This window comes from Trachurus trachurus (genome assembly GCF_905171665.1).
Source record: "Trachurus trachurus genome assembly, chromosome: 16".
Lineage (NCBI taxonomy): Eukaryota > Metazoa > Chordata > Actinopteri > Carangiformes > Carangidae > Trachurus > Trachurus trachurus.
Window position 1 is genome coordinate 11878413 of NC_139902.1, and position 22391 is coordinate 11900803.

A 22391-nucleotide genomic window follows, 5' to 3' on the forward strand; every position below is an offset into this window, starting at 1 on the left:
CTGCATCAGCAATGAGACAAGATGCTCATTGATGGTACTGAGTAAGTATTGATGATTATTAATAAATAAATAAAAACACACAACTTCTTAAGTTTTAATATTAAGTTTTATTTTTGAAAATAAAGTAAGTATCCTTTGTTTAATTGATATAAAAAAATGTCCAACTCAGAGTCCTTCAATGTGTCATTGACAGTGGAGAGATGTGACATGCAGACAGACATTTAAATGTAGTTCAGAGCATTACACAACTGTTGGATTAAGTGAATGAAAATTGTTATGGGCTGTTGTAAAAAACAAAATGTATACATGATCTCTGGAACATGAAGAAATGAGAAAAGATACTTAAAGGGTGCAAAAAAAAGAGAAAAAAAGCTGCTATTTATTTGCCGATGGATCAAATACTGCGGCTTCCTATAAGCATCTACGACGTGTCTGCATTGGATCCACTCTTGCTCTGACTGAGGCTGGTGGCCACGTAGCCAATCAGAGTGAGGTATTCCTGGAAGCTGACCTTTCCGTCGCTGTTCTCATCCAGTCCCTGCTGCATCTCTTTGACGGCAGAGGAGCTGTTTGTGTCCTGAGGAAAAAACACACATGGACAGAAAGACGCACAACAGGTATCGCTGTTAGTATGAAGATATTTACACCTAAAAAAAAAAAAAAAAAAAAGGGAAAAAACCCTTCTGGGTTTGTATTTGGATAAACAACAAAAAGCTATGTAGGTCCTCACCTCCATGATGTTGCCAAGCTGTTTCTTTACCATTTTCTGGAAGGATTTCCCATCTAGGTTCTCCTTCCCCCTGGCAGAGCTGAGAAATGTGGTCACTACCGTCTGAATGGCTGACTCCATATCTAAGAAGGGAGGCAAGGACAAAAAGTTGAAGAAGAAAATTGAGGGCATGACAGGGAAGATATGGCCGTATCTCACACACTCAGACAACGTGCCGTCAGGTCACTAATTTTCCATTCCCATTTATTTTTATTCAAATGAAAATACATTTACTTTGGGCTTTTGTTGGATGAAAGGCTTATTTCAGTTATTTAGTACATCATCTGTTGCATTGCAGAAAGGAGAAATGTGCATAATAACCTTGGAATACTTGTGCACAGCTGGCAGATTAAGATTAGGGATTTTTCACAGTTAATTATGTGCAATCATATCATATCATATATAATGTGTTAGTAAAACATATCACCTAATTTAGAATGCCCTGTATGTTCGAAGTAGTCAATGTATTAATTGAAAATTCATTATTTGATTGTTACAAGACTTGCAGTAGGCTACAATAGAGATTAAGAACCCAGGTTGCCAGTCAAGACAGTTACAAAAGGGACTTAATGTAAATTGTTGTTGTTGGATGAAAATTAATCATATACTTATGCTTTGTCCTCAGGACATAAACATGTGAGAAAGGTGAGACACACAAGTGATGTCAGCATAGATGAAGAGGAGGAGAGCGAATGGGGGAGATGGGGGGCAGAGCCCGGAGGCTCTCTGAGGTAAACAGAGCAAGAGACGGGGGAGTGATGGAAGGCTGAAGAGGAGGGGAGTCTCTGAGGTAAACACAATGGGAGCTGTGATCTCTGACGGTGGACATCTGATCCCCACAAGCCAGCAGGAGGCCACAGGTTCAGATTACTGCCTGCTGTCCGTCTGCCGCAGCACACCTCCCTTCACACTGTAGCAGTACACTGCACACTGAGCTCAAGTATGATCTGAAAAACCTCTCCCAGCCTGTCTGAACTAATTGATTAAACCAACCTGAATGTAAATAGCTACTCCTGCTTTTACTGAGAGAATCTAAGAAGGACTTGAAGAGGCGCCCTCAGATGAACACTGGAGACATGCAGATTGAAGATTTGATTTGTTTCTTACTGCCAGCTGAACAATGCAGGATGGAAATAGGAACAACATGCTTTCATTGGATGTCAGGTCTAGAGAACCATATTACGTGCCAAATGTGAGTGTTGCTGATAATCACCAACAGGCCTCCAGAGAGAACATTTGGATATGTGACAATAGAAAAAGCACAGATGTAAATAATGAAATTAACAATAGGCTCAATTCCACTTAGCTGCTTCAGTTTCAGAGTCCTGGCATTGTGCATGTTGGCTCCGTGTCACGCTGTCATGACAAACTGGGACACTTGAATAGAACATATTACACAAATGAAATAGAGAAGCTAAAAGATCTTTTTGCAGGTGTGAGTACGTCTCTATTTCATCTGTGCTTTATGCTTTATTCAATATAATATATAATCATCATGGTGCTGATGGTGGAAAAACTGATCAGGGAGCACTTAAGGAAAATAAATATTTCGATGTGTGTGTCTGTTTGGGTCTACTTCCTGTTTATTAAAACAATTGATTTTTATGAAAAGTTGTTGACTGCCATCCATTAGCACACAAATGAGATACAGTAATTTCCTGCTGATAAACAATATTAAGCTATATTGATTTCTTTAATAGAGAATGCAAGTATGTGTATTATAACACTCATTATCTATGAGCTGTGTATTATTGATGTCCAGCTTGACATTAAAAAACAACTGTTTTATGTATAACAAATGCAAAAATATTTAAAATGTGCTTACATTTTATTCGGTCATAGGTGCATTGACATAGAAAGTGTTCAGTGTTAAAAAAATACAGTCAAAGCATTTGCAACCTTAAGTATCCTGGCATTATTTAGCCAGCAGAGGGGTCACACTAGGTCTCTGTTCCCATTTAGCTTTGTGTTTTCCTAACAAACTAGATCTCCAAGGCAACTGCTCACAGAATATAAAGGGCCTGAATAAATGCTGGGGACAGTTGAGTAGAGATGATAAGTATCACAGCAATGTGGGGTGAGACCTCACTGCAGGATTTCCAGTGAGTATTGGAAACTAGTACAAGGCAAGGCAGCGGTGTAATGATGATGGGTGCCTGGGGTGATGTTGTTGGAGTAACTGTAGAAGCCGCTTAGTCTCCCATCTGACACTGATGTCACACCTCAGTGCTCATCCTATGCACCTATGTACACCGACCCATACGAAGACATAGCTACAGATAGACGGACAGAAAGACATGCACACACACACATACACGCGCATATCTAAAGAAGGACAACACCAATTAGGACTTCTGTTGCATTAACCTAATTACTGGGTGAGTGAGAGCAGCCACCCAAACCCTGGATTCTGTTTCATGTCTCCCTGCAATGCCAGCACACACACACACACACACACACATGCACACAACTCTTTCCTACATGCAAGTGAGCATCTGTCATCAGCACAGTGTTCATCATTATTTAATAGGTTACTATAATTGTCCCAACACCTTCCTTACACCCTCTACAAGACAAACAACAGCACAGGAGCAGGCCGACAAGGGTGTGTGTGTGTGTGTGTGTTCGTATCAGCACTGGCTATATATCAAAATGTCTGACAGGCCACCATCCATTAAGGTCTCTTCCGAATGTAATGAGATGAACATGAAGCCAAGACACCCTCGGTCAGAGCGGACACATTAAGGCCACTGAATTACAAAATGGGTAGAAAAGGAACATGTAGCCTAGTAGGTTTTGCCTGATAAGAGCAAGAAGAACACACACTGCAATCGTGTGCTGAATACACATGAAGCTCTCCTATTGCCTCTCAGCACATGCACTGCACTCAGATTCATTATGTGGAACTTGCGATCATAATGACTCAACTGTTATGAATGCTTGTGGGAAGCCCCGCACATTGTTTTATTTGCATCTGCCCCTTTTTTTGTGGCTTTTTACTGGAATTTTGCACCATCACACTGGTTTCCTGTCTCTTTATAACCATCTCTATAACCATCAACAAACCTAAAAAAAAAAAAAAAAAGCTTTAGAACTGTCCACCAGTCACCTCTTTAATGTAATCTGCTATTAATAGACTGGAAACTGCTGCATTTGGTGGTTTGGAATTTAGATTATGTGAATATGAAAAAATAATAAAATAAAATAAAAAGTTATATAATATTAAATTGAGGAAACTGGTTTTAGTTTGACATCATTTTAAATGAAGACGTAAATGGCTCTTCTTATTGTCTCTGTAGCTCATTTCATTTCAGCACTCTGTTTTGTTATTTGTTGATCTGTTATTTTGTCTCCCATGCAAAATAGGTCTCTGATCAGAACAAGGCCTCTGGTTGAAACACATGATAAATATAAATAAATGTGTGTCAACTTGTACTGTTTGTCATTAGTGCCACTGTATTTGAATTGTGACATACAAGTCGCCTACTGCAGATGACAAACTCTCCTATATTTAAACTGTCACATTTGCATGACTAGCTCTCCGCTATATCAAATAAAGAGTATTGGACAGTCACTGCAGAGGAAGTCAGACAGTGAGAGCTGCAAAGCTTGAAGTCTTGACAAGTACAAACCAGTTCAGGTAGGGCGACCCAGCCCATCCTCCACCCCTCACCTCGCCACCCCTCCAGGTGACACAAAATGTTGGTTAAGACTCAAGACTGAACGTTAGACACGTGGATGACCGCAGAGTAGACCACCACAGCTCATTGTTATAAACTGGCATTCTATATCGAGCTCGTGCTCGTGCTTGAGCATTGATTAGTGACCGATCAACTCCAGCTCGCTGTTTGAACTATAGGTGTGTCCGACTCACTTCCTCTGGGAGCATGTTACCTGTCATCGCCCAGGTCTCCTTCTCCGCGTCATCAAACTACACCCAGCTGAGGCTATCGGAGTCTCGCTACCCGATTCTTATCATATATCGTTAATAATTCAGATTGATAGGAGCTAAATCCTACCGCTGTCATAGTCATCACAGTTTGCATGGAGGCGATGATAACGGCCTCCGCGCAAATGCGCCAAAGCCGCCGTGCGTAACAGAGATGTCAGTCAGGGGCTTGCCCCTGTCCCACATTTACATAAATGTAGCCCCAGTTAATCTTGACAATTTGTAGAGCGGCCAGAGTCAGGACTGACACACAACAAATAAATAAGTAAACGTGACTCGGGTTTCTCTGGAAGTGTAAAGGGATTGGGGTTAAATTACCAAGAAGGAGAACCCGATCCCTGTGGCCACCAAACTGGGTAATGACAATAGAGGCGCTCGCAAATTATACAAAATTGATGACACGCTGGAGGAAATAAGCTAAACTGAGCGTTTCCCTAGTTTGCCTACAAGACAGTTTGGACAAAATATGTCCTGTCACCACAGAGAGAAAGAGAGAGCTCGTCATTAAAGTCAGAATCAAGACAAGAAATACTCACCGTTAGGACAGAGAACAATAAAAAGCAAGAATCTGTTGCAGCAGCTGGGCTCTTTCTCTCTCAGAGATCCTCCTCTTCAGTCTTGGGCTGGATTAAGCTGCAACACATATCTTTTCCGTGATTTAACTCCTCAGTCAAGCCAACCTTTTTTTTCATTGTCATAGGGCGTGTGCCTGAGAGAGAAGGAATGTAGAGAGGCGCAGCTTGAGCAACGAAACAGTTTTCAGCAACAATTTCTTGCAAACATTTTCGCTGCTGAACAAAACACAGAAAGTCTTTAAAATGAGCTTTGATAAGAAAATAATCACTTTGTTGATCGCTGTGTTTCATGTGCGCACAATCACCTCAACGTCCTTTATTACCAGCACTTTCTCTCAACGTGTAAAAACAAGCACGCGCTCATGACTAAGTGCGCGTGTTTCCAAAGCTTTCCCAACACACAGATGTACTGAAACCACACCCTGAAACTTTACTCACTTGTGGAAAGGTTGTAAAAAAAAGACAGAAATCACTAGACATAAAAAAAAAATGAACAAATAAAATCTGGGAGGAAAGAAACACACGTGTGCTTGCATTTCATTCATTTCTATTTTTTTTTATTTATTTATCTATTCCCAGCCTTACACAACCAAATCTAGCTCTGCCAGCAACACCACACCTCTGTTTGTGTCCTGGAGAGAGGGATGACAAACACCAAGAGGCTCATTTCCAAGAGCTAGACAAGCAAAGTGCACATAATTCTTATACACACATTCTCAAGGTTTCAGACAATGCATTCCCATTCAACAACACCCGCACAGACCTGTAAGCACAAGCAGCTGTGCGTGCATGTGTGTGTGTGTGTGTGTGTGTGTGGGGGGGGGGGGGGGGGGGAAGAAAACAGGGTTGGTTTCTGAAACTGCTGAAATAGTTAAATGGTATTCTGTGACAGTGTGTGTGTGTGTGTGTGTGTGTGTGCGTGTGTGTGTGTCAGCTTGGCAGCAGCTCGTGAGAGAACAGGGTGAAAAGAAAAGCAGACCACTGATAAACAACAGTTCAAACAGACTTTAGGGTGTTTTCCATTTGGCTGATCTCCATTTCCCCCCCTTAACTGTATCACTGTAAATCAGTCAACACACTTGGAACTGTCACAGAGTATCGGTGGGCACTCTTATTGGCTGAATCCCCCATGCTTGCTTGCAAGATGCCCAATCAGCTGCCAGAACTCCAGGAAGCTGAGCTCTCCATCATTGTCCTTGTCCAATGAACTCATAAGTTGGTCAACGACAGCAGGGTCAGCAGCATTCTGCAAGAAAACAGGAAGATACTTTGTGTCAAATGCTGAAAACAACAAGGACAGGCACCAGAGGACGACCCAGAGCTGGTATGTGTGGTGAGATGAGACGCAGGCAAGCTGGCACACAACACCAGTTGACGAATTCATGCAAAATCAGCAGAGGTGGTTTGGCAGCTGGCATGAGGATCTTTGACTGTGTCACCATCTAGTGGCCAGTGTGTTTATATCAACTCTTCATGCAAGTAGAAACACATGGAATTTTCCACACTTGGAAGAGGCAGCTGTGTTTCTTGGTCAGGCCACAGGAACTGCTACTTTCTACCATTGTGCGCTGGTTAGACATGCAGAGTGAGGGCAACACAACCACAACACGGCCAGATTTCCAAGTCTCTGAAGGGTGGAAACTCTTTCGTCATGACAAACTCATTGTTTACTTGGAACATTTTTAAATGTAAGATATATCCTGCCTTCCGACTGCTGAAGGTCACAGGCAGGAGCAGAAAGAGTAAAATCTTCTGAAAGGATCTTTTAAAGTACTGCTATGTGACTCAGACGTAGCCTACACTAAGACCACATGCATTAAAGGCTGCCCACGAACAAGAGTGATGACTAACGCTTAATTACATGGTCAGAGCAGTAAGAGCCGGTATGGCATCCAGATGATAACTATCTCGACGTGAAGCCAGCCTTATGAGAAAGCTGGCAAACAAAAAGCAGCAGAGCAAACGTCGAACACCCTCCTGACTCCTGTCTTTCAAACACACCGCTACATATACATACAGCTCCTTGACAAAATATGTGCACAATCTAAATAAAGTGATATATTATAGTTGTTGGCAACAGATTCCAGTAAAATATAAAATGCATCAAGGCAAAATTCAAGATGGTTATCTTTAAAAACAGGTCACATACAGTCATTAAATGGGTAAGCGGTGTGATTGCCTCAAAATAAACAGTCACCATATTCATGGTAATGGAGGAACAGCAGGGTAGCTTGCTAATTTGATTTTACAAGTTTCTGGACAATAACAGAGTGTTATGCCATCTGAGGAATAAGCTGTACAGGCTTTGGCTATTACGCTTGCTGGTCAGATCATGTCGTTGTTGGTTGGTATTTTTAAAGGGAAAATACAGAACATCACTGATGTATGCTGCAGGTCATAAACTTATTCATTTCAACAGTTACGTTACAGCATACATGACAAAGAACAGTCCACAGTGACAAAACTTTACAACCACAACTAGCCTAAACTTCCCCAGTTTACTGCTGCTTTTTGGTAAACCTACACTCCTCAGTCCTCACCTTGACAAAGTTTGGGAGCTCTGATTTGACCAGTTTGCGGAACTCGTCTTTGCTCAGCGTGTCAGAGGAGCCGTCACTGCCTGCGTACACCTTGAACTGGTCCACCAGCACACCAACAGCAGACTCCATCGTGAACTGAAAGACAGGACAGGACAGGGAAGTTGAGTCAATTTTTCAGAACAGTTTTTCAAAAAAAAAAAAAAAATTACAAATGTGTTCAGTCCGGGTTAGAAGAGACACAACTAGACTTGAACTAGAATTTGATCTGGCAGATAAAACCACAGACTCACAATCTCAGGTATCTGTGCAGGTGAACTGTTCCAGTACCAGTCTGCCTGGTCTTTTATAGCCTTTACCCCCCTACCTGGTGAGCAGATAAAACATTCACTAATTTGTCTGTTTAGACAGCTTCCATTCTGGCACACTATTCATTACAACTAGTAAAACTGTAAACCCCAAAACCACTGACCTTTTTCCGTGACGTGATTGCATTTTCAGATGCCACTTCAGCGTGTGACTAGTCTCTGGCAGAAGTTAAGGATTACTGGATGAATCACCTCATTCAAAGAAAAGCTCAGACTAACTCACACAGGCAACTGAAGTTAGAGACAGTTTAAACATATCACAATGTTTGCCCACTAACAGTTTAATGTTTTGCTCAGTTCATGCCGATGCATGGACGGCAGTTTTAACATTTTTCCATTCCTGTGTATGAGTGCAGAAGTGCCAGAGAGACTGCTGTAGAGAGCAAAAAGAAAGCAGTAAATCAGATATAATTACATAGCCTGTGTTGCAGAAACTTTCAAGAACGAGGCACTTGGGTTTAACTTCAGAGGAGACACATTATTTAAGCCAAATCTCTGACAGGATGTGCACAACTGGCATATTAGGGAGGCAGTTAGTGCTAACAAGCACAATAGCTTTATCAGCCAAATACATACCCACATGCTGTCTTCTCGCCTCAGCTGTGTGACACTCACACACGCACAAACTCAGCCCTATATCCCCCATACACCTGAAACTGCACTCCATACTCCTCTTCCTCATTCCCTGGGCCATCTCTGCAGAAGGAGAGTGCAGCTAATAACTAAATAAATGTCTCACAGTGACAACTGAGAAGTCATAGTGCAGTGCACAGCAGTAGAAAGGCATCATGGGTTTTCCATCGGGCAATGCTGCTCGTTGGTTTTGTGATTGATGCTAAGCTGTAGGTGTATTTGTGTCTAAGGGCTTGATTGCCTATGTTTCAAAACATCATTTATACATCTCAAATTTCTTGATTGCCTGCTGCACCCACTCATCCAGTTTTGGGCCTGAAGAGTTGAGGCATTTTATGCTTTTAAAAAAGTTTGTGTGGGAAAAACTCAGAGGTCCTTTAAAGTCATTCCCTCTTTTAGCTGTGCCACGGGACTGATTTACAGTGTCCGCAGGCTTTATTAGGTAGTTATTCATTACAGAGAAGTGTACATTAGGGAAGTCAACTCTGTGTGAAACTTTGCTTTATAGAGAAGCAGCAGGATATGGATGAGCAGATATGTACAGTATGTATTTTTGTTAGTCTCGGTCGAACCACAGAAGCTATACAGAATGAGGAGGTATGGATACACAAGTCTGTAGTATTTATGTGAAAAAATCTAAATTTAACCAGCTCAGACCCATAGTTCCTGGTTTTAAATAGGTACAATCATTGACTGACAAAATGGACTCAGTGACCCAAGTGACATCACCACCGTCTTTTTCTCTGCCAACATCATCCATCCAGAGACTAAAAGGAAGGGACAACAAAAAAGTTTCCCTGAGGACAAAAAGACATAAATCTGACAGAGACAAGACAATCCATGGACCCTGGAAGAGGAGACACTCATGCTGTCTTGATCTGTCAGCGGAAGAGTAAAGCCTGCTGACTTTCAATAGAAGTTGATAAGACAATTCCTCAGACAACTATAAATTATTTTTTATCATAAAATGAAATAGAAAAAGATCTCACCATCTTTCCAGCACTGCAGACTCAGCAGAGCTCGTTAATCCAGTGCCATCAGATTTATGTGGATCACAAAGACCTGGAATATTAAATGTTTAAATAATTTCCCAAGTGAGAAAAAAAAGATGACAAAATACAGTTTTTTCATCACATGGATCCACCAAATTTATTAATCTGCTCTTATAACAATTATATGGGTTAATAAGAGCATCCCAAGTGCAGCGTCTATGCTACATTGTTACCCTCAGAAGGACAATCACTGTGTGGCTGTACCGCCCTGAATTAGCAACATAGAAACATTTTACGAGTTTATGTTTAAAGAAATCTCAAAAAAGAAAAAAAGAACCAACTATTTCCAAGTGCAAAGTGACCTGTCTACTAATTTAAAACAATTGTTACAGACATATTAAAACAATTATTAAGGACATTTTAGTGCACAATTCACGTTCTGTACCTGAAAAGAAACACATGTTCAACATGTCAATATTTTATGTGCCCGCCAATTCTTTTCTGCCTATATTATGCTGACTTCTATAAAATAAGTTAAATAGATGTTTCTGCTTTTCAGCATAGTTCTTAAACATGTTTAATGCCATATGTACAAACATTCAAAAGAAAACAAATGCAGATCTCTCTAATTTAACATAAAATATTCACTAAACCATTTCAGCAGTTCACATTCACTTCACTCTTTATTTAAAAAACAAAAAAAACAAAACAAAACAAAACTGCTAATGTTTTGAAGGTAATATGATATTGACACTCAGGCTAAAGCCAAATGCTCCATAAAGATGACATACTGTAGGTACAGGCCTGATCAGTGCACAGTGCTGTTTGCAGTCAAGACTCGACAGTGGTTATTATAGAGATGAGAGTGGAAGCGGAGTCTAACAGCTTTAATCTCCCCTATGTAAAGGGAGAAAGTAACAGTATCTGCAGAAGTGACTTCAACACCCGAGGACATTCAACATGAGCTGCAAGAGCTCAGACTGAGACATAAAGCTAGACGTGGGGATTAAGTGAGTTTTCTATGGACGCACAGAGAGTCTTAACGGTTTGCGTTATGCTAAACGAGTGTCATTACAGTGCAGAGACAACAGTGAAGCTTAAGTGCAGTCTTCTTCTCCACCCAAATAAACCCTATAGCGTGATTTAGATCCAAGCCCCTTCTCTAATAAATGTGTACTAAGATGTGAAATACAAAACTTTCCCATAACAGTGAAACGAGAATATAAGTTAAATCACCGGGACAGCAGACGACAGTGGTAAAATAAGATCCTGTAAAAAAAAAAAGAAGGATGACAGGATGATTAATGTGTTCTTGTAAGCATTTTGTGGTCCGATAACAAGTGCTCCCTTTGAATAAGCCCTCATCTGTCGTGACTCCTCTCAGCTACTTTTGACAGATCCATCATTTCTTTTCACTTCAGCCACGTCCTCGTCCGCTCTCCTTCCTCATCTCTCCTTTGATTCTCTCCTCCTTCTCACCCACTCCTGGCGCCGAAAACTTTTTCATGACTTCTCTTTCAAACTCCTCCATCTCTTGCTCAATGGCGCTGTCCTCCTCCTCCTCCTCCTCTTCCCCGTTGTCATCCCCTTCCACCATATCTTCCAGAATATCTCCCACGTCCTCTACAAATTCTTGGAAGCTCATCTGGTCGTGAACAAAGACCCCGTCCTTGAAGAACTCGACAGCAAGCTTTGTGAGCTGCTCTCTTTTGGAAGCGTCCACTCCCGCCCCCTCTGCCTTGGCGAGGTAAGAGTGGAGGATGGCCTCGAACTCGGGGAGGGGGACAGGGAGCAGCCCCTCGGCCCGAGCGCAGCTCTCCAGTGAGTTACAGTGCTGTGGTGGTTTGGGGTTGTGCTGGAGCTGCTCTCTCTGCTGGACCCAGTACTCAGGTTGTTCCATGGAGGGTTTGCGATGACTGTGAGGGGCCTTCCCGTCCCCCCACGCATGTTTTTCATCGTGATTACCGGAGGACGAGTGATTGTCTTTCTGTTTTTCAGCGCTTGATTTTTCCTTTTTTCGATCATCGTTGTGCTTTTTCTCTTTCTGTACTCTCTTCCACTCCTCCTCTTTCTTTCCCAACTGTTTTGCCTCATCCTTCCTCTTCCACTCCTTATCACCTTTACCATTTTTACTTTTCCACTCGTTCTCGTTACCCTGTTTCCTCTCGTCCTTCCTCTTCCACTCCTTATCATCTCTACCATTTTTGTTCTTCCGCTCGTTCTCCTGCCACTGTTTCCTCTCATCCTTCCCTTTCCTATCTTTTCCTTGATTCTTGCTGTGACTCTCGCTTGCGTCCCAGTGTTTCCTTTCACCCTTTCCTTTCCGATCATTACTCTCATCTTTGCTATTTTTCCCCTTCCAGTCTTTCCTCTCTCCTTTTTCTTTCCAGTCATCCTTCTTCCCTTTCTCATTGCCACTTCCTTTGAAGCCATCTTTCACTTTCTTCCACTCTTTCTCTCCCTTCCACTCATCCTTCCCCTTGTGCTTCTCTCCATGGTCTTTTCCTGCCTTCCATTCCTTCTTCTCCTCCTTACCTCTCCAGTGTTTACCTTCATCTACCTTCTCATGTTTTGACTTTTTCCAGCCTTTCTCTTCCTTCCAATCCTTCCTCTCAGTCTTTTCTATCCTTTCCTTCTTCCCTTCCCTTTCCTTCCATGGCTTCCCTTCATCCCCTCTGCTCCCCTTGTCTTTCTTCCACTCTTTCTCCTTCCGTTGTTTTGTCTCATCACTGTGCCTCTGCTGCTTATCTCCCTTATCTTTCTCCTTGTCAAACTTTCCTTGCTCATGTTTTCCCTTTTTCTCTGTCTTACCCCCTTCTTTGCGCTCTATTTTCTCCTCCTTTCGTTCAGTTTTTTCTCTCTCTTTCCACCCTTTCTTTTCACCAATGTCATATTTTGCCTTATTCCAATCTGTCTTCTTCTCCTTCTGGTCGTTCAGTGGTTTCTTGGCCTGACTCTCTGGAGGTCTGGCTGTGTCCTGCTTGCTTTCCCCTGGTTGGCCACTGGGGGGCGATGTAGTGGGCTTCACAGGTGTTTGAGCTGCATCACTGGCTGCTGAAAGAAACAAATAGTTATAATTACTCATTGTTCATCTTTGTAATGTAAGAAAACAATGAAAACAATGTCTTACACCGTTGCTTATTTTCTATAAACTATCATCCTTCTACATCCTCTACCCTCCGTCACGTCCCCTCCCTACCTCCTCCCTCTGTCCCTTTGTACCTGAGGATCGTTTTAATTCAGTCACAGTCGATCTCAGTGTTTCTAGTTCTTTCTGTAGGGCCGGGACAGACTCCAGCTTTCTCTTCATCCTCTCATTTTCTGTCTGTAGAACAGGGAGAGATGCCGTCTCTTTCTTCAACCTACTGTTTTCCTTCTCCACCTCCTCCCACTGCAGCCGCTCCTTTGCTCCCTCTGCTGCATGTCCCTTGGCTACTTTTAGCTCTTCTCCCTGTGTCTGTTTAAAGAAAAAGAACAGGAGAAGAGGGCCCTGTGAGAATATTACACACTCAGTGACACCCTCTTATACACAGACACACACTCATACACATACTGTATGTATACTGCATAGAGGTGGAATAAGATGAGAGACAGAATGGAGTCGCACCTGAAGTTGGGCTTGTAGCACAGAAATCTGCTCGTTTCCTTTGGCTAACTTATTTAGAAGCTCTGTATTGTCAGCATCTAGTGGGGGTGGAGGGACTTCTGGACTAAGCCACTCCTGTCAACAAATTATACATGCAGTACAACACAATGGCAAGGCTTTAGAGGACTTCTCGAAATCATTATTGCCAGACACAGTAGCCAGGAAATGAGAGAACAGTATGCGTTGATGAAATGGGAAAGAACAAAAGTCCAGAGAAGCACAGTTGGTAGACAATAGCAGTAATGCTGCCAGCATTGTGGGTGGTCTCCTACTGAGCATATCGCACTAAACCTACATGTCGTGGTGCTCACTGTCCTTATACAGTAAAACAACATGACATAGTCGGTGAAAGTTAGACAGAATAGAGGGAGAACAAAGGAGTGATGAAGTGATGTCAGACTGACCTGTTTTCCTGATAATTCTGAATCTTTCAGTTCCCTGGTGCCGTAGTCACTCTCTGCAAATTATTATGCAAAGCTTTATTTCAGTATTGAAAGGCAAAGAAAACAGGCAGAAGATACACTCTTGTTAATTGGTGAAAAAAGTGGCATCATACCAAATAAAATCAAGCAAATACAGTGTGCGCTCCTGGCTGAAAATCCTGTATTTCCAATTTTACTAATTTTCTATTTCACTTCATCTTCAATATCCTTGCAACAGTTTAATGTTCATGCTAAGAAAAAAATACTTAAAACTTAAATAAAAATTAAAAAGGAAAAAAAAAATGTTGTGGTCAAGTTAAAGCCATTGGTTTACATTATGGTGATGAGGTACAGTACAAGGTTTTCGTTTACCAACACTAATGCTGCGTTCGAGACAAGGCGGAACTTGGATCTTTCCGAACTCCGACTTGAAAAAGTGCAATCGAACGCCACCTCGAGTCGAAACTCCCACTTGGCAAAGTCAGAGAAAAAAAAATCTACCCGACTTCCTCGACAATCTCGACAGTCTGATGTCACATCTGCACCCATGCAGAACCAAACCGTCAAAGGTAAAACATCAATCAAAATGCATTTAAATGCCAAAATACATTAAAAGGTTCTTTCTTTAATTGTTTTTGTGCCCTTTGCAATCAAAGTGCTTCATGTAAGGCCTAAAAACATTACAAAGTTTGTCCCAGTCATATTTTTGGTTATTCTGGCGTGGTGTGTCTCGGACGCTTTGAAGTCGGAACTCTGAGTTTTCAACTGGGAGATTCTGATTTCCGACTCGTCTCAAACGCAGCATAAATAAGCTTCATAGCAAAAGTGCACAAACCGCGCTCTCTCTCTTGTTCACACGTTTAAAAGCATGCAGTGCTTTGAAGTCTTGTGTTTAAAATAATGCAAGATGCAGAACTACCCCACCTCAACCCCACATGCACATACACACATACAAATGTATGCTGTTGACAAGAAATGACTCTTTCACTCATGCACATACAAACAAGCCTACAAAAGGCACCTACCTTCATCCAGGTCCATGAAGACACCTGCAGGTATAATACACCTGAGTCGCAAAGATCCCTTTATCTATTCCACTACTGGCAACAGTGTCATGTATCTAAACTTCTCCTACCTGAGAAAAAGATGGTGCCGAGGCCCAGCAGAATGACGGCTCCGAGGATGCACTTGTTCACGGAGAACCCGCTGTCTTCGTCTCGCTGTGGCAGCCGGAACTCTTCCTCTGCTTCCTCTTCCTCCTCTGCCCTCCCGATCCGTTCCAGGGCTGCTAGCAGAGACCTCCTCCTCACCTCTGGCTCCGTGTCCTCCTCTGTCCTCTCGGCCCTCTCCTCGCCCACCTCTGAATCCACAGAGGATCCTGGAGAAGTAACAGAAAGAGTTTGAAGAGCTGTTTTTAAAGTAATATCTTGCAAATCACCACGCAATTCAAGTTTAATCTACTTTACGGCTTCCCCAAAGGCATAAACGGTGAAAACAGCAGATCATTTACTTTGTAGGTATCCATTAGATGGTTTTATTTTCTGACATTTATTATTTTAAAGCAAAGCTGTTGTACATTGTTGGGCACAAATTTGCTCTTGCACTCAGAGGGCTGATATTAGATTGCACAGCAGGTATGGTCCTGCAGTGTGAGACAAAAGTCCTCATGGGAGGTAAGACACTTGCTTCTTTATTGGCTCAGCTGTGCAACGGCACACTGGTTAATTTGCTCAATTGCCATTCCTCATTCTCCTTTCGACTGCATTAAGTGATTCAAACACTTCAATTCAGAACTTCTGGTACTTTGAAACAACAGTGTTTAAACTTTCCAAACTATCTCCATCCGATTTTACGGTTCAGTAGTGATGGCACTAGACTCACTGACTGACACTGAGCCCTAGTTGGTAGCAAAGGATGTATGAAACAATGTACAAGAGAGCAAAGGGAGACTGGTTTCTTAATGCTGTAGTGAGGCAAAGAGCAGCAGACGAAAACATCACACTGCAAAAAACTTTAGAGGTCCCAGTCCCTCTGAAGCCAATTTACTTCAGCAGGGTGTCATGCAAATAAGAGTTTCTCTGTCACATCATGCTCCCTTCCTCATACCAACCACAGCCTCTCCAGACAACTTCCTGGCCCAGATACTGAACAAGTCCATAATCAGCTGGTCCACCAAGTACACTTCAAACACAAATAGTACATGTAGGAAGAAAGAAAGGGAGGATACAGGCATACCACGTGATGATCTCAACCAATGTTTATAATACACATGAACACATTAGAAAAACTTGTGCTGGGCTTTTTGAAGTTAATATATAAAGACCTGTGTCACTATTCATACCTGCCTGTTTCCCTAGATCAGTCGTCCTTGGAGACCGGTCAGACTCCTCCCCTTCCTGTTGTACCTCTTCCTCGTTTAGTGGATGTGTGAGCCTCTCTTCTTCTTGTGTATATTCCATCCCACCCAGAGTCTCTGTGCTCAGCAACGAGGCTGGGGGCTCATCGGGGGAGGGGGTTATGTGGGAGTAGGAATCCGAGAATGAATCAGGGTCATGGCTGGACTGTGCCAGCCCCTCAGGTAGGCCCTCTGACTGGCTGAGTGCATCACTGCCAGGGCTGAAACTGCTGGAGACTTCCAAAGAGGTGGGAACAGAGGCATCAGTGGCGGCCGTGGGCACAGAGGTGTGCTGCTCTGTGCTTTCGCCTCCACTTAGCTCGGCTGTTTTTTCTTCTGATACCTGGAATCAGGTCATTAAAACCCCTTAGAGCATAACACTGTCACTCACAGGTTTTAGGGCACCCTATATTCTAGCATTTTAGGTTCAAACTTGAGCAAAGCACATAATTCAAGAACAAAAGTTCAACATTTTGAGCAGTGTGGTTATTCACTTCCTGGCAGAAAGTTAGATGATACAGATTAGCACTGCTGCAGTGTTACTAAAGGCAGTCTTTATGTTAAGCCAGAAGGCCAATAAGTGCATTTCACAATGTAGGCAACTATTCCTTTAACTTTACAAAACATACAGTACATGAACAAGATCTGAATGAAATTCCTCTGAAGTCTTTCATAAAGCTGTTACCAAGTGATTAAATAAGAGTTCCTCTCTTGTTTTCTAAAACTCTTTAAATAGAAATGTTCTGTTGGCACTGCAAAGTTAACAGAGATAATCATTCTTTTATAACTCCACCAAGAAGCTGTAGCCTGGTAACAGCTGAAGTGAGTCATCTTCCAGGTATAAATATTTAGCTGAGGCTAAATAAGCTCTGTACTCTGTGCAATGCTCCTGAGCTTATACAGCTGCACAAGCGGTTTAAATGTACTGTATGTCTATATGGATCATATTCACCTGTATATCTGTTGGCCAATTAGAGCTGCATTTGTTGTAACAAACACTACATGACAGAAAATGATGTGTTTTGCTGTCATACCAGGTGTGCCTCCACAGGGGACCCCTCTGCAGATGCTTCACCCTCTGCAGGCTGGTTTGCTCCAGAGCCTGGTTCATCAAACACACACACACACAGGAGACAAACAGATGAACCTTTTTTAGCAACAGTCTGACATCATTTGAAATGGAGCCATTCAGCCGAGGAACACCAGTGTGCCTATGCAGAATGAGCATGATTTTATACTTCATTTTCCCTTCTGTTATATCTGACCTGCATCATAACTTGCGTGACACACAATGACTGTATGATATATGAATGTTTTTCCTGTGCCATAAATAATCTCACAACCCTCAACTTTATTCTAAAAGACACCTGCTGCAGCTGTAAGGCCGTCTTCATGGTGCTCTTTTCCCTCTGCCGAAGGCCTCAGGGTTTCAGCGGCAGTCTCCTGATGCAAACAGACAAAAAACAAACAGTCAAGGACACGTAGACACAGGATTATTATTATTGGAACATTCAGTCTATCTTTTGATTGTGTGTGAGTAGTGGAAGAGATGAGCAATTCTCTTAAATAGTGTACTATACTGAGAAAGGCAGTATGTGTATGTGTGTGTGTGAGTGCGTGCGTGCATGTGCGCACTTCCAAAAGCCAGTGTGACTTTCTGAATAACAGTTAAATCTGGAAAAAGCCAAGAACCACAGACAGTCTTATTAAAGAAACCTATTTCATATTCAGGTGACCTGAAAGAAAATCAATTGGGACAAGGAGTTTTCTTTTTTAAAAATCATGCGATTTCATTGAGGTCGTATCCGTATGCTCTTTATGTGTGGTGAATGATACCTCAGGAGAGAGGATGGTCCAGCTGTTGTTGCTGCCGCCAGACATGGCCCCCTAGAGGCTTTGCCTGTCTCCTGCAACACAGGAAGAACATACAGAGCAGATTAAATGATTAATAGTGTTTAGTTCATAGAGACAAGAATCAAACCAGGGCCCCATACCATACTCCTCTGTGCCTTCGGACTGAAACAACTGTGTGTGTCGCTCAGAGGCCCACCACTGTATCACCATTAGGTTGACAGTGTAAATGCTGGAGCTTTAAGACATTTACATCCTTTTGTGTACACACAGAGAATTTGAATATATGACTTTGCTATTCAGCCTCGCCCATTCTGCCGATAAAGGACCTACTGTAAGGTGGTGTTAACACATTGCCGTGTGTGTGTGTGCATGTACGTGCATGTGTGCAGGAAGCCCCATTCTGCGGGAGCATTCAGTTCTTCATTAGTAGTTTGCGTGTGGTGTGGGCCTTTTGATCACCCTGGCTTTAGGGTTAGTGGGGAAATGTTTTGGCAGAGACACGGGTAACTAAGGCCGGCATTATTGGAAATACAGGCTGTCCAATTCAAAGCCACTGGTCTGTTGAATAGATGCCTACAAAACCGCCAAATTTCAACTGTATACTGTCTATTTACACACTGCACAGGGATTACACGTTTTATACTTGGTGGAAACACTATCCTCAACCTCGACAGTTACTGTATCTATACAAACAACATATTTTTTTAACACACGCACATTTCTATTTTCACACCTGGTCAGATACAAGTGTCAGGTAGCTAATTACATCTTTACAAAGTCTTTCCTTTCAAACACGTAACATGACGTAACAACAGAGATACATATTTATCAGGTCTAGTCTGGCAAAACAGTGAATGCAGAGAACGAACCACTTTGGTTAACACCACATTGTCTGGATAATGACACACTTCACTCCCCAAATTCAATTCTCTCCCAGCTCCGCAATTTAGGTCTCCTAATCGAGTGCCTCCCAAGAGGAGTCTACTGAATCTAGCCTAGGGCCCAAGGAGCATTGTGGAACATATAGTGGAATGGCTTAAATAGACACCAGCTAAATATAGCCACCAAGAGATTGAGCAGAGACAGGAAGAGGGAGCATGCAGAAGATGGCCATGGGGAACACAACAGAGGCAGCGATGTACTCTAAGGACAGTTTTTAAATGGATTATTTTTAAATGCACCACAAAGCTAGCAGCTTTTAAAAGAGGAAAAATCATTTTTTCACAGCCTCTAGGCTACTACTATTTGATCCTCATAAGCAGCATCTTATTTAACCTGCACAGCTGCAGCTTTGGAAAGCTGGGTGACATCAAACCTTAACTTTGTATGTTAACAGATACTGGAGACACTTGATCTTTCTTATCTATAAACAACTAGTAAGATTGTAACTGCGCCAAGGTTATATACTTTCTAGAGCAAAATACAGCCAATAACATGGTTACAGCTACAGGCCTAATCTGATCATCTTCTCTGAACAGGGGAAAAACACCAAAAAAGGTCAAGAGAATAAACCACAGGACAGGCCATTGGGACGGCAATGCGAAGCTGTCAGCAGAAATACCATAAACCAGCTTGTTCACAGCAGTTCACACACAACAGCATCAGCAACAAAGCCGTTCATCAAGGTATTATTTTTGTTTACACACTCAAATATTGAAGCCTGTGACAGGAAATGCCCCACAGGGAAGGGCTCAGAGAAAGATTAATCTTAACGCCCCACTAAACAAAGAAAAGTCACTTGTTGACGCGATGGGGCCGTTTTTGTTTTGCAAAAAAATAATTTGCCTGAAGTATTGAGAGTTGTTAGCGTTAGTCAAAAAGGCAAACTTTCATGTCACAACAGACGCACGAGCAACCAGGAAAAAGTGAGTGAAACGACGTTTGCGACGCAGTTGAAAAAAACCCCCACAACAACAGGACAGACGTTGTTACTATAAAATAAAACAGTAAGTTGTGTAGAAATTCAAAATGTTGGCTCTTACCGTGGTCACTCGCTTTACTTCGGACCCCCACAGTCTGTCACACTCACGGCACACAATTTGCAAGTCTTCCCATCCAACTTGAGAGTTACTTGGGACGTGCCTCCTGAACTTGCATGATCCACACGCGTCTCGTCCAATCACGGGCAGGGTTTGCTCTAGCCCCGCCCCTTTGCATCCAGGGCGTCCAATAGCAACGCGGCGTCACTGTGCTTCACCGGGGGAGCTTCCAGGTTGATTGACACATGCAGGTGACACAGGTTTTTCCTCAAACAAGGCCAGTCCAAAGCATTTTTAACACTTGCAGTCCATAAGATCAGGTTGATTCCAGAAAGAATATTATGAAATACATCATGGAAATTTGCAAACTGTCAAATTAAACATAACATAAAGGCACGAGGGCACATAACAGGTACAACATTACATGTGTGACACAGAAACCTTTTTTTCTTTCTTTTAACTGCACAGTATGTAAACTATCATCTTAATCAAAACAAAATAATTCAGACATTAAGATTATATTTTTCTCTTCATTAGTGCCTTTATTCATTGCCACACCAGTTTGTCTTGTACAGTGAACATCAGGGGGGTCATTCCTCAAGATTTCAGAGCAGGGTTGAATTCAGGAGAATCTGAACATTTGCAACATCTGGAAATGTGCCAGTGTGTTTCCTGAAAACCCAAGGGGAGCATCCCATAGACCCTGAAAAACAGACATAAAAGAAATTATCCGTGTAAATGCATTCAACAGTTCTCTGATTTAGTAAATCTATTCCTCAATGAAATTTCCATTTTCTAAAATCAAGAGCCACCTCTTTTGTAGGTAACTGCATTATATACATTAGAGAGATTTTGATTCACTGTGTAGGCTACAGAAGTGGTAAATTGTTGACATATGAGACAAGACTCATACTTGCCAATGCTTTGCCAGCACCGCTGATCAAACACTCCATTTCTGATGAAATAAAAGCTGGTTGAAATTACACAATGGGAGCCAACGGAGAAATGGAGGAAAATCAATGAGCACTTGATCTACTTGCTCTCTCAGTCCGTCAATCCAGGATCTCTTTGATACACCAGCAGCAGAGGAGGAAATAGAGGCACTCCTTAACCGACTGAATGAAACTGTAGGCAAAGTTTCCTCCCAGGAAGTTCTTGCCCCTGCCGAGACCCATGGCCATGTCCCGCAGGTGCTGTCCCAGAGAGGAGGAGGATGGCATGGCTTGGGGAAGAGGACGCTGGGGATGCATTGCTCTGGTGAAGGAAGGGGAGCGATCAGGCAGAAGCAAGAAGGAGGGCAGTCGATGAAAACAGGAGGAGAGGTCTGACAAATGGGACTGGACCCGGCTCATGCAACAGCTGAGATCTGCTCCGTGTTCCCGGCACCGTTGGCTCCTCTACTTATAACCTCCTATGTGAACTGCAGGTTGCCTCCTTTCACATCCTGTGATTTCCAGACTCTTCCCTGCTTTCAAACATTCGCTGGTTGATTAAAGGCCTTGTTTACCTTTGCTGTGCACTGTTCCCCTCTTTTGTGTATCACCACTCCCCCACATACTCTCTCTGAGCCTTAACAATCCCTGAATCAGCCCCCTTCTGTTACAGCCTCGTCTGTTCACAAACAAGAGAGTTCCAGCAGCTCAAATATTCCCCAGTGCTACATCCCACTCTTTGTTCGGGACAGCATGTGACAGGTGATTATAATTTCTAGGTATGTGTTGTTTAATCTTCCATCAGAGTTTAAATAAATACTTGGGTGAATTGTGCAATCATATCAAAAGGCAAACTCACAAAGAGAGATGAATGATATATGTATTTATATATGCAATCTATATTTTCAGATACAGGTGTAAACAGACATGTTTCCCTAAAAACAAAAAGAAGTATTAAAACGGAAATATATAAAGTAAAAATCAATATCTGTGCACACTATCTGAAAGTAACCTTTGGCTTTCAAAAAACACAAATGAAAAAGTACAACAGCATCATCGACACTATCACCAACACCAACAACAAACAAGAAAAAAAAATGTTTTGAAAGGATTTTCATGCAACAAAGGCAACTGTGATGAATGATGTTAATACAGGACCGGGTCACTAATGATGCAGAGGGTCATGTGGGTCTATTCCAGCACTCACGCACGCACACGTACACACGCACACAAATACACACTACAGGCGCACACAGCGATGTTAGAACTTCAAGCTCTGGTTTTCCTATCTCTGACCCACAAACACCCAAAAAGGCAGAATGTGGGTGTCCGACTGACCC

The 22391-nt window shown here is 42.4% G+C and overlaps 4 protein-coding genes across 8 annotated transcripts; all 4 read right to left on the reverse strand.

Annotated features, from left to right (window-relative positions):
* Nucleotides 1-138: 138 nt before the first annotated feature.
* On the reverse strand, nt 139-5427 carry LOC310999120 (protein S100-A16). Its single transcript, XM_083989444.1, has 3 exons — nt 5255-5427; nt 731-852; nt 139-577 (listed from the first exon to the last, which is right to left on the reverse strand). Exons 2-3 carry the CDS (start codon nt 848-850, stop codon nt 422-424), a joined length of 276 nt encoding a protein of 91 aa, XP_083845570.1. The 5' UTR covers nt 851-852; nt 5255-5427; the 3' UTR covers nt 139-421.
* A 977-nt stretch (nt 5428-6404) lies between these two features.
* LOC310998959 (protein S100-A11-like) lies at nt 6405-7962 on the reverse strand (the record flags this gene model as incomplete). Its single annotated transcript, XM_083989231.1, has 2 exons — nt 6405-6539; nt 7834-7962. The coding sequence occupies 2 exons, from the start codon at nt 7960-7962 to the stop codon at nt 6405-6407; spliced, it is 264 nt and encodes an 87-aa protein (XP_083845357.1).
* A 1991-nt stretch (nt 7963-9953) lies between these two features.
* pbxip1b (pre-B-cell leukemia homeobox interacting protein 1b) lies at nt 9954-20234 on the reverse strand. Of its 5 annotated transcripts, none has more exons than XM_083990496.1 (12): nt 20123-20234; nt 18123-18193; nt 17654-17729; nt 17321-17388; nt 16233-16629; nt 15998-16072; nt 15027-15269; nt 14917-14940; nt 13874-13926; nt 13431-13544; nt 13190-13280; nt 9954-12877 (listed from the first exon to the last, which is right to left on the reverse strand). In XM_083990496.1, the coding sequence occupies exons 2-12, from the start codon at nt 18165-18167 to the stop codon at nt 11241-11243; spliced, it is 2823 nt and encodes a 940-aa protein (XP_083846622.1). In that variant the 5' UTR covers nt 18168-18193; nt 20123-20234; the 3' UTR covers nt 9954-11240. The 5 variants fall into 5 exon arrangements, with proteins under 5 accessions (XP_083846622.1, XP_083846619.1, XP_083846618.1 ...); XM_083990493.1 differs by having other exon boundaries at nt 9954-12874; nt 13046-13280; XM_083990492.1 differs by having other exon boundaries at nt 13046-13280.
* Nucleotides 20235-20995: 761 nt separating this feature from the next.
* lenep (lens epithelial protein) lies at nt 20996-21665 on the reverse strand. The gene has a single exon (XM_083989773.1). The coding sequence runs from the start codon at nt 21469-21471 to the stop codon at nt 21172-21174; it is 300 nt and encodes a 99-aa protein (XP_083845899.1). The 5' UTR covers nt 21472-21665; the 3' UTR covers nt 20996-21171.
* Nucleotides 21666-22391: the final 726 nt, after the last annotated feature.

Bases quoted from the DNA above. Each gene is read 5' to 3' on its own strand.
- lenep (XM_083989773.1), bottom strand. From the start codon at position 21,471: ATGAGCCGGGTCCAGTCCCATTTGTCAGACCTCTCCTCCTGTTTTCAT.
- pbxip1b (XM_083990492.1), bottom strand. From the start codon at position 18,167: ATGTCTGGCGGCAGCAACAACAGCTGGACCATCCTCTCTCCTGAG. The intron at 16,630-17,320 runs GTATGACAGCAA...ACCTGATTCCAG, and splicing joins CCCCTGTGGAGGCACACCTG to GTATCAGAAGAAAAAACAGC. The intron at 13,545-13,873 runs GTCAGTCTGACA...ATTTGTTGACAG, and splicing joins CAGAATTATCAGGAAAACAG to GAGTGGCTTAGTCCAGAAGT.
- LOC310999120 (XM_083989444.1), bottom strand. From the start codon at position 850: ATGGAGTCAGCCATTCAGACGGTAGTGACCACATTTCTCAGCTCTGCC. The intron at 578-730 runs GTGAGGACCTAC...TTTTTTCCTCAG, and splicing joins AGCTTGGCAACATCATGGAG to GACACAAACAGCTCCTCTGC.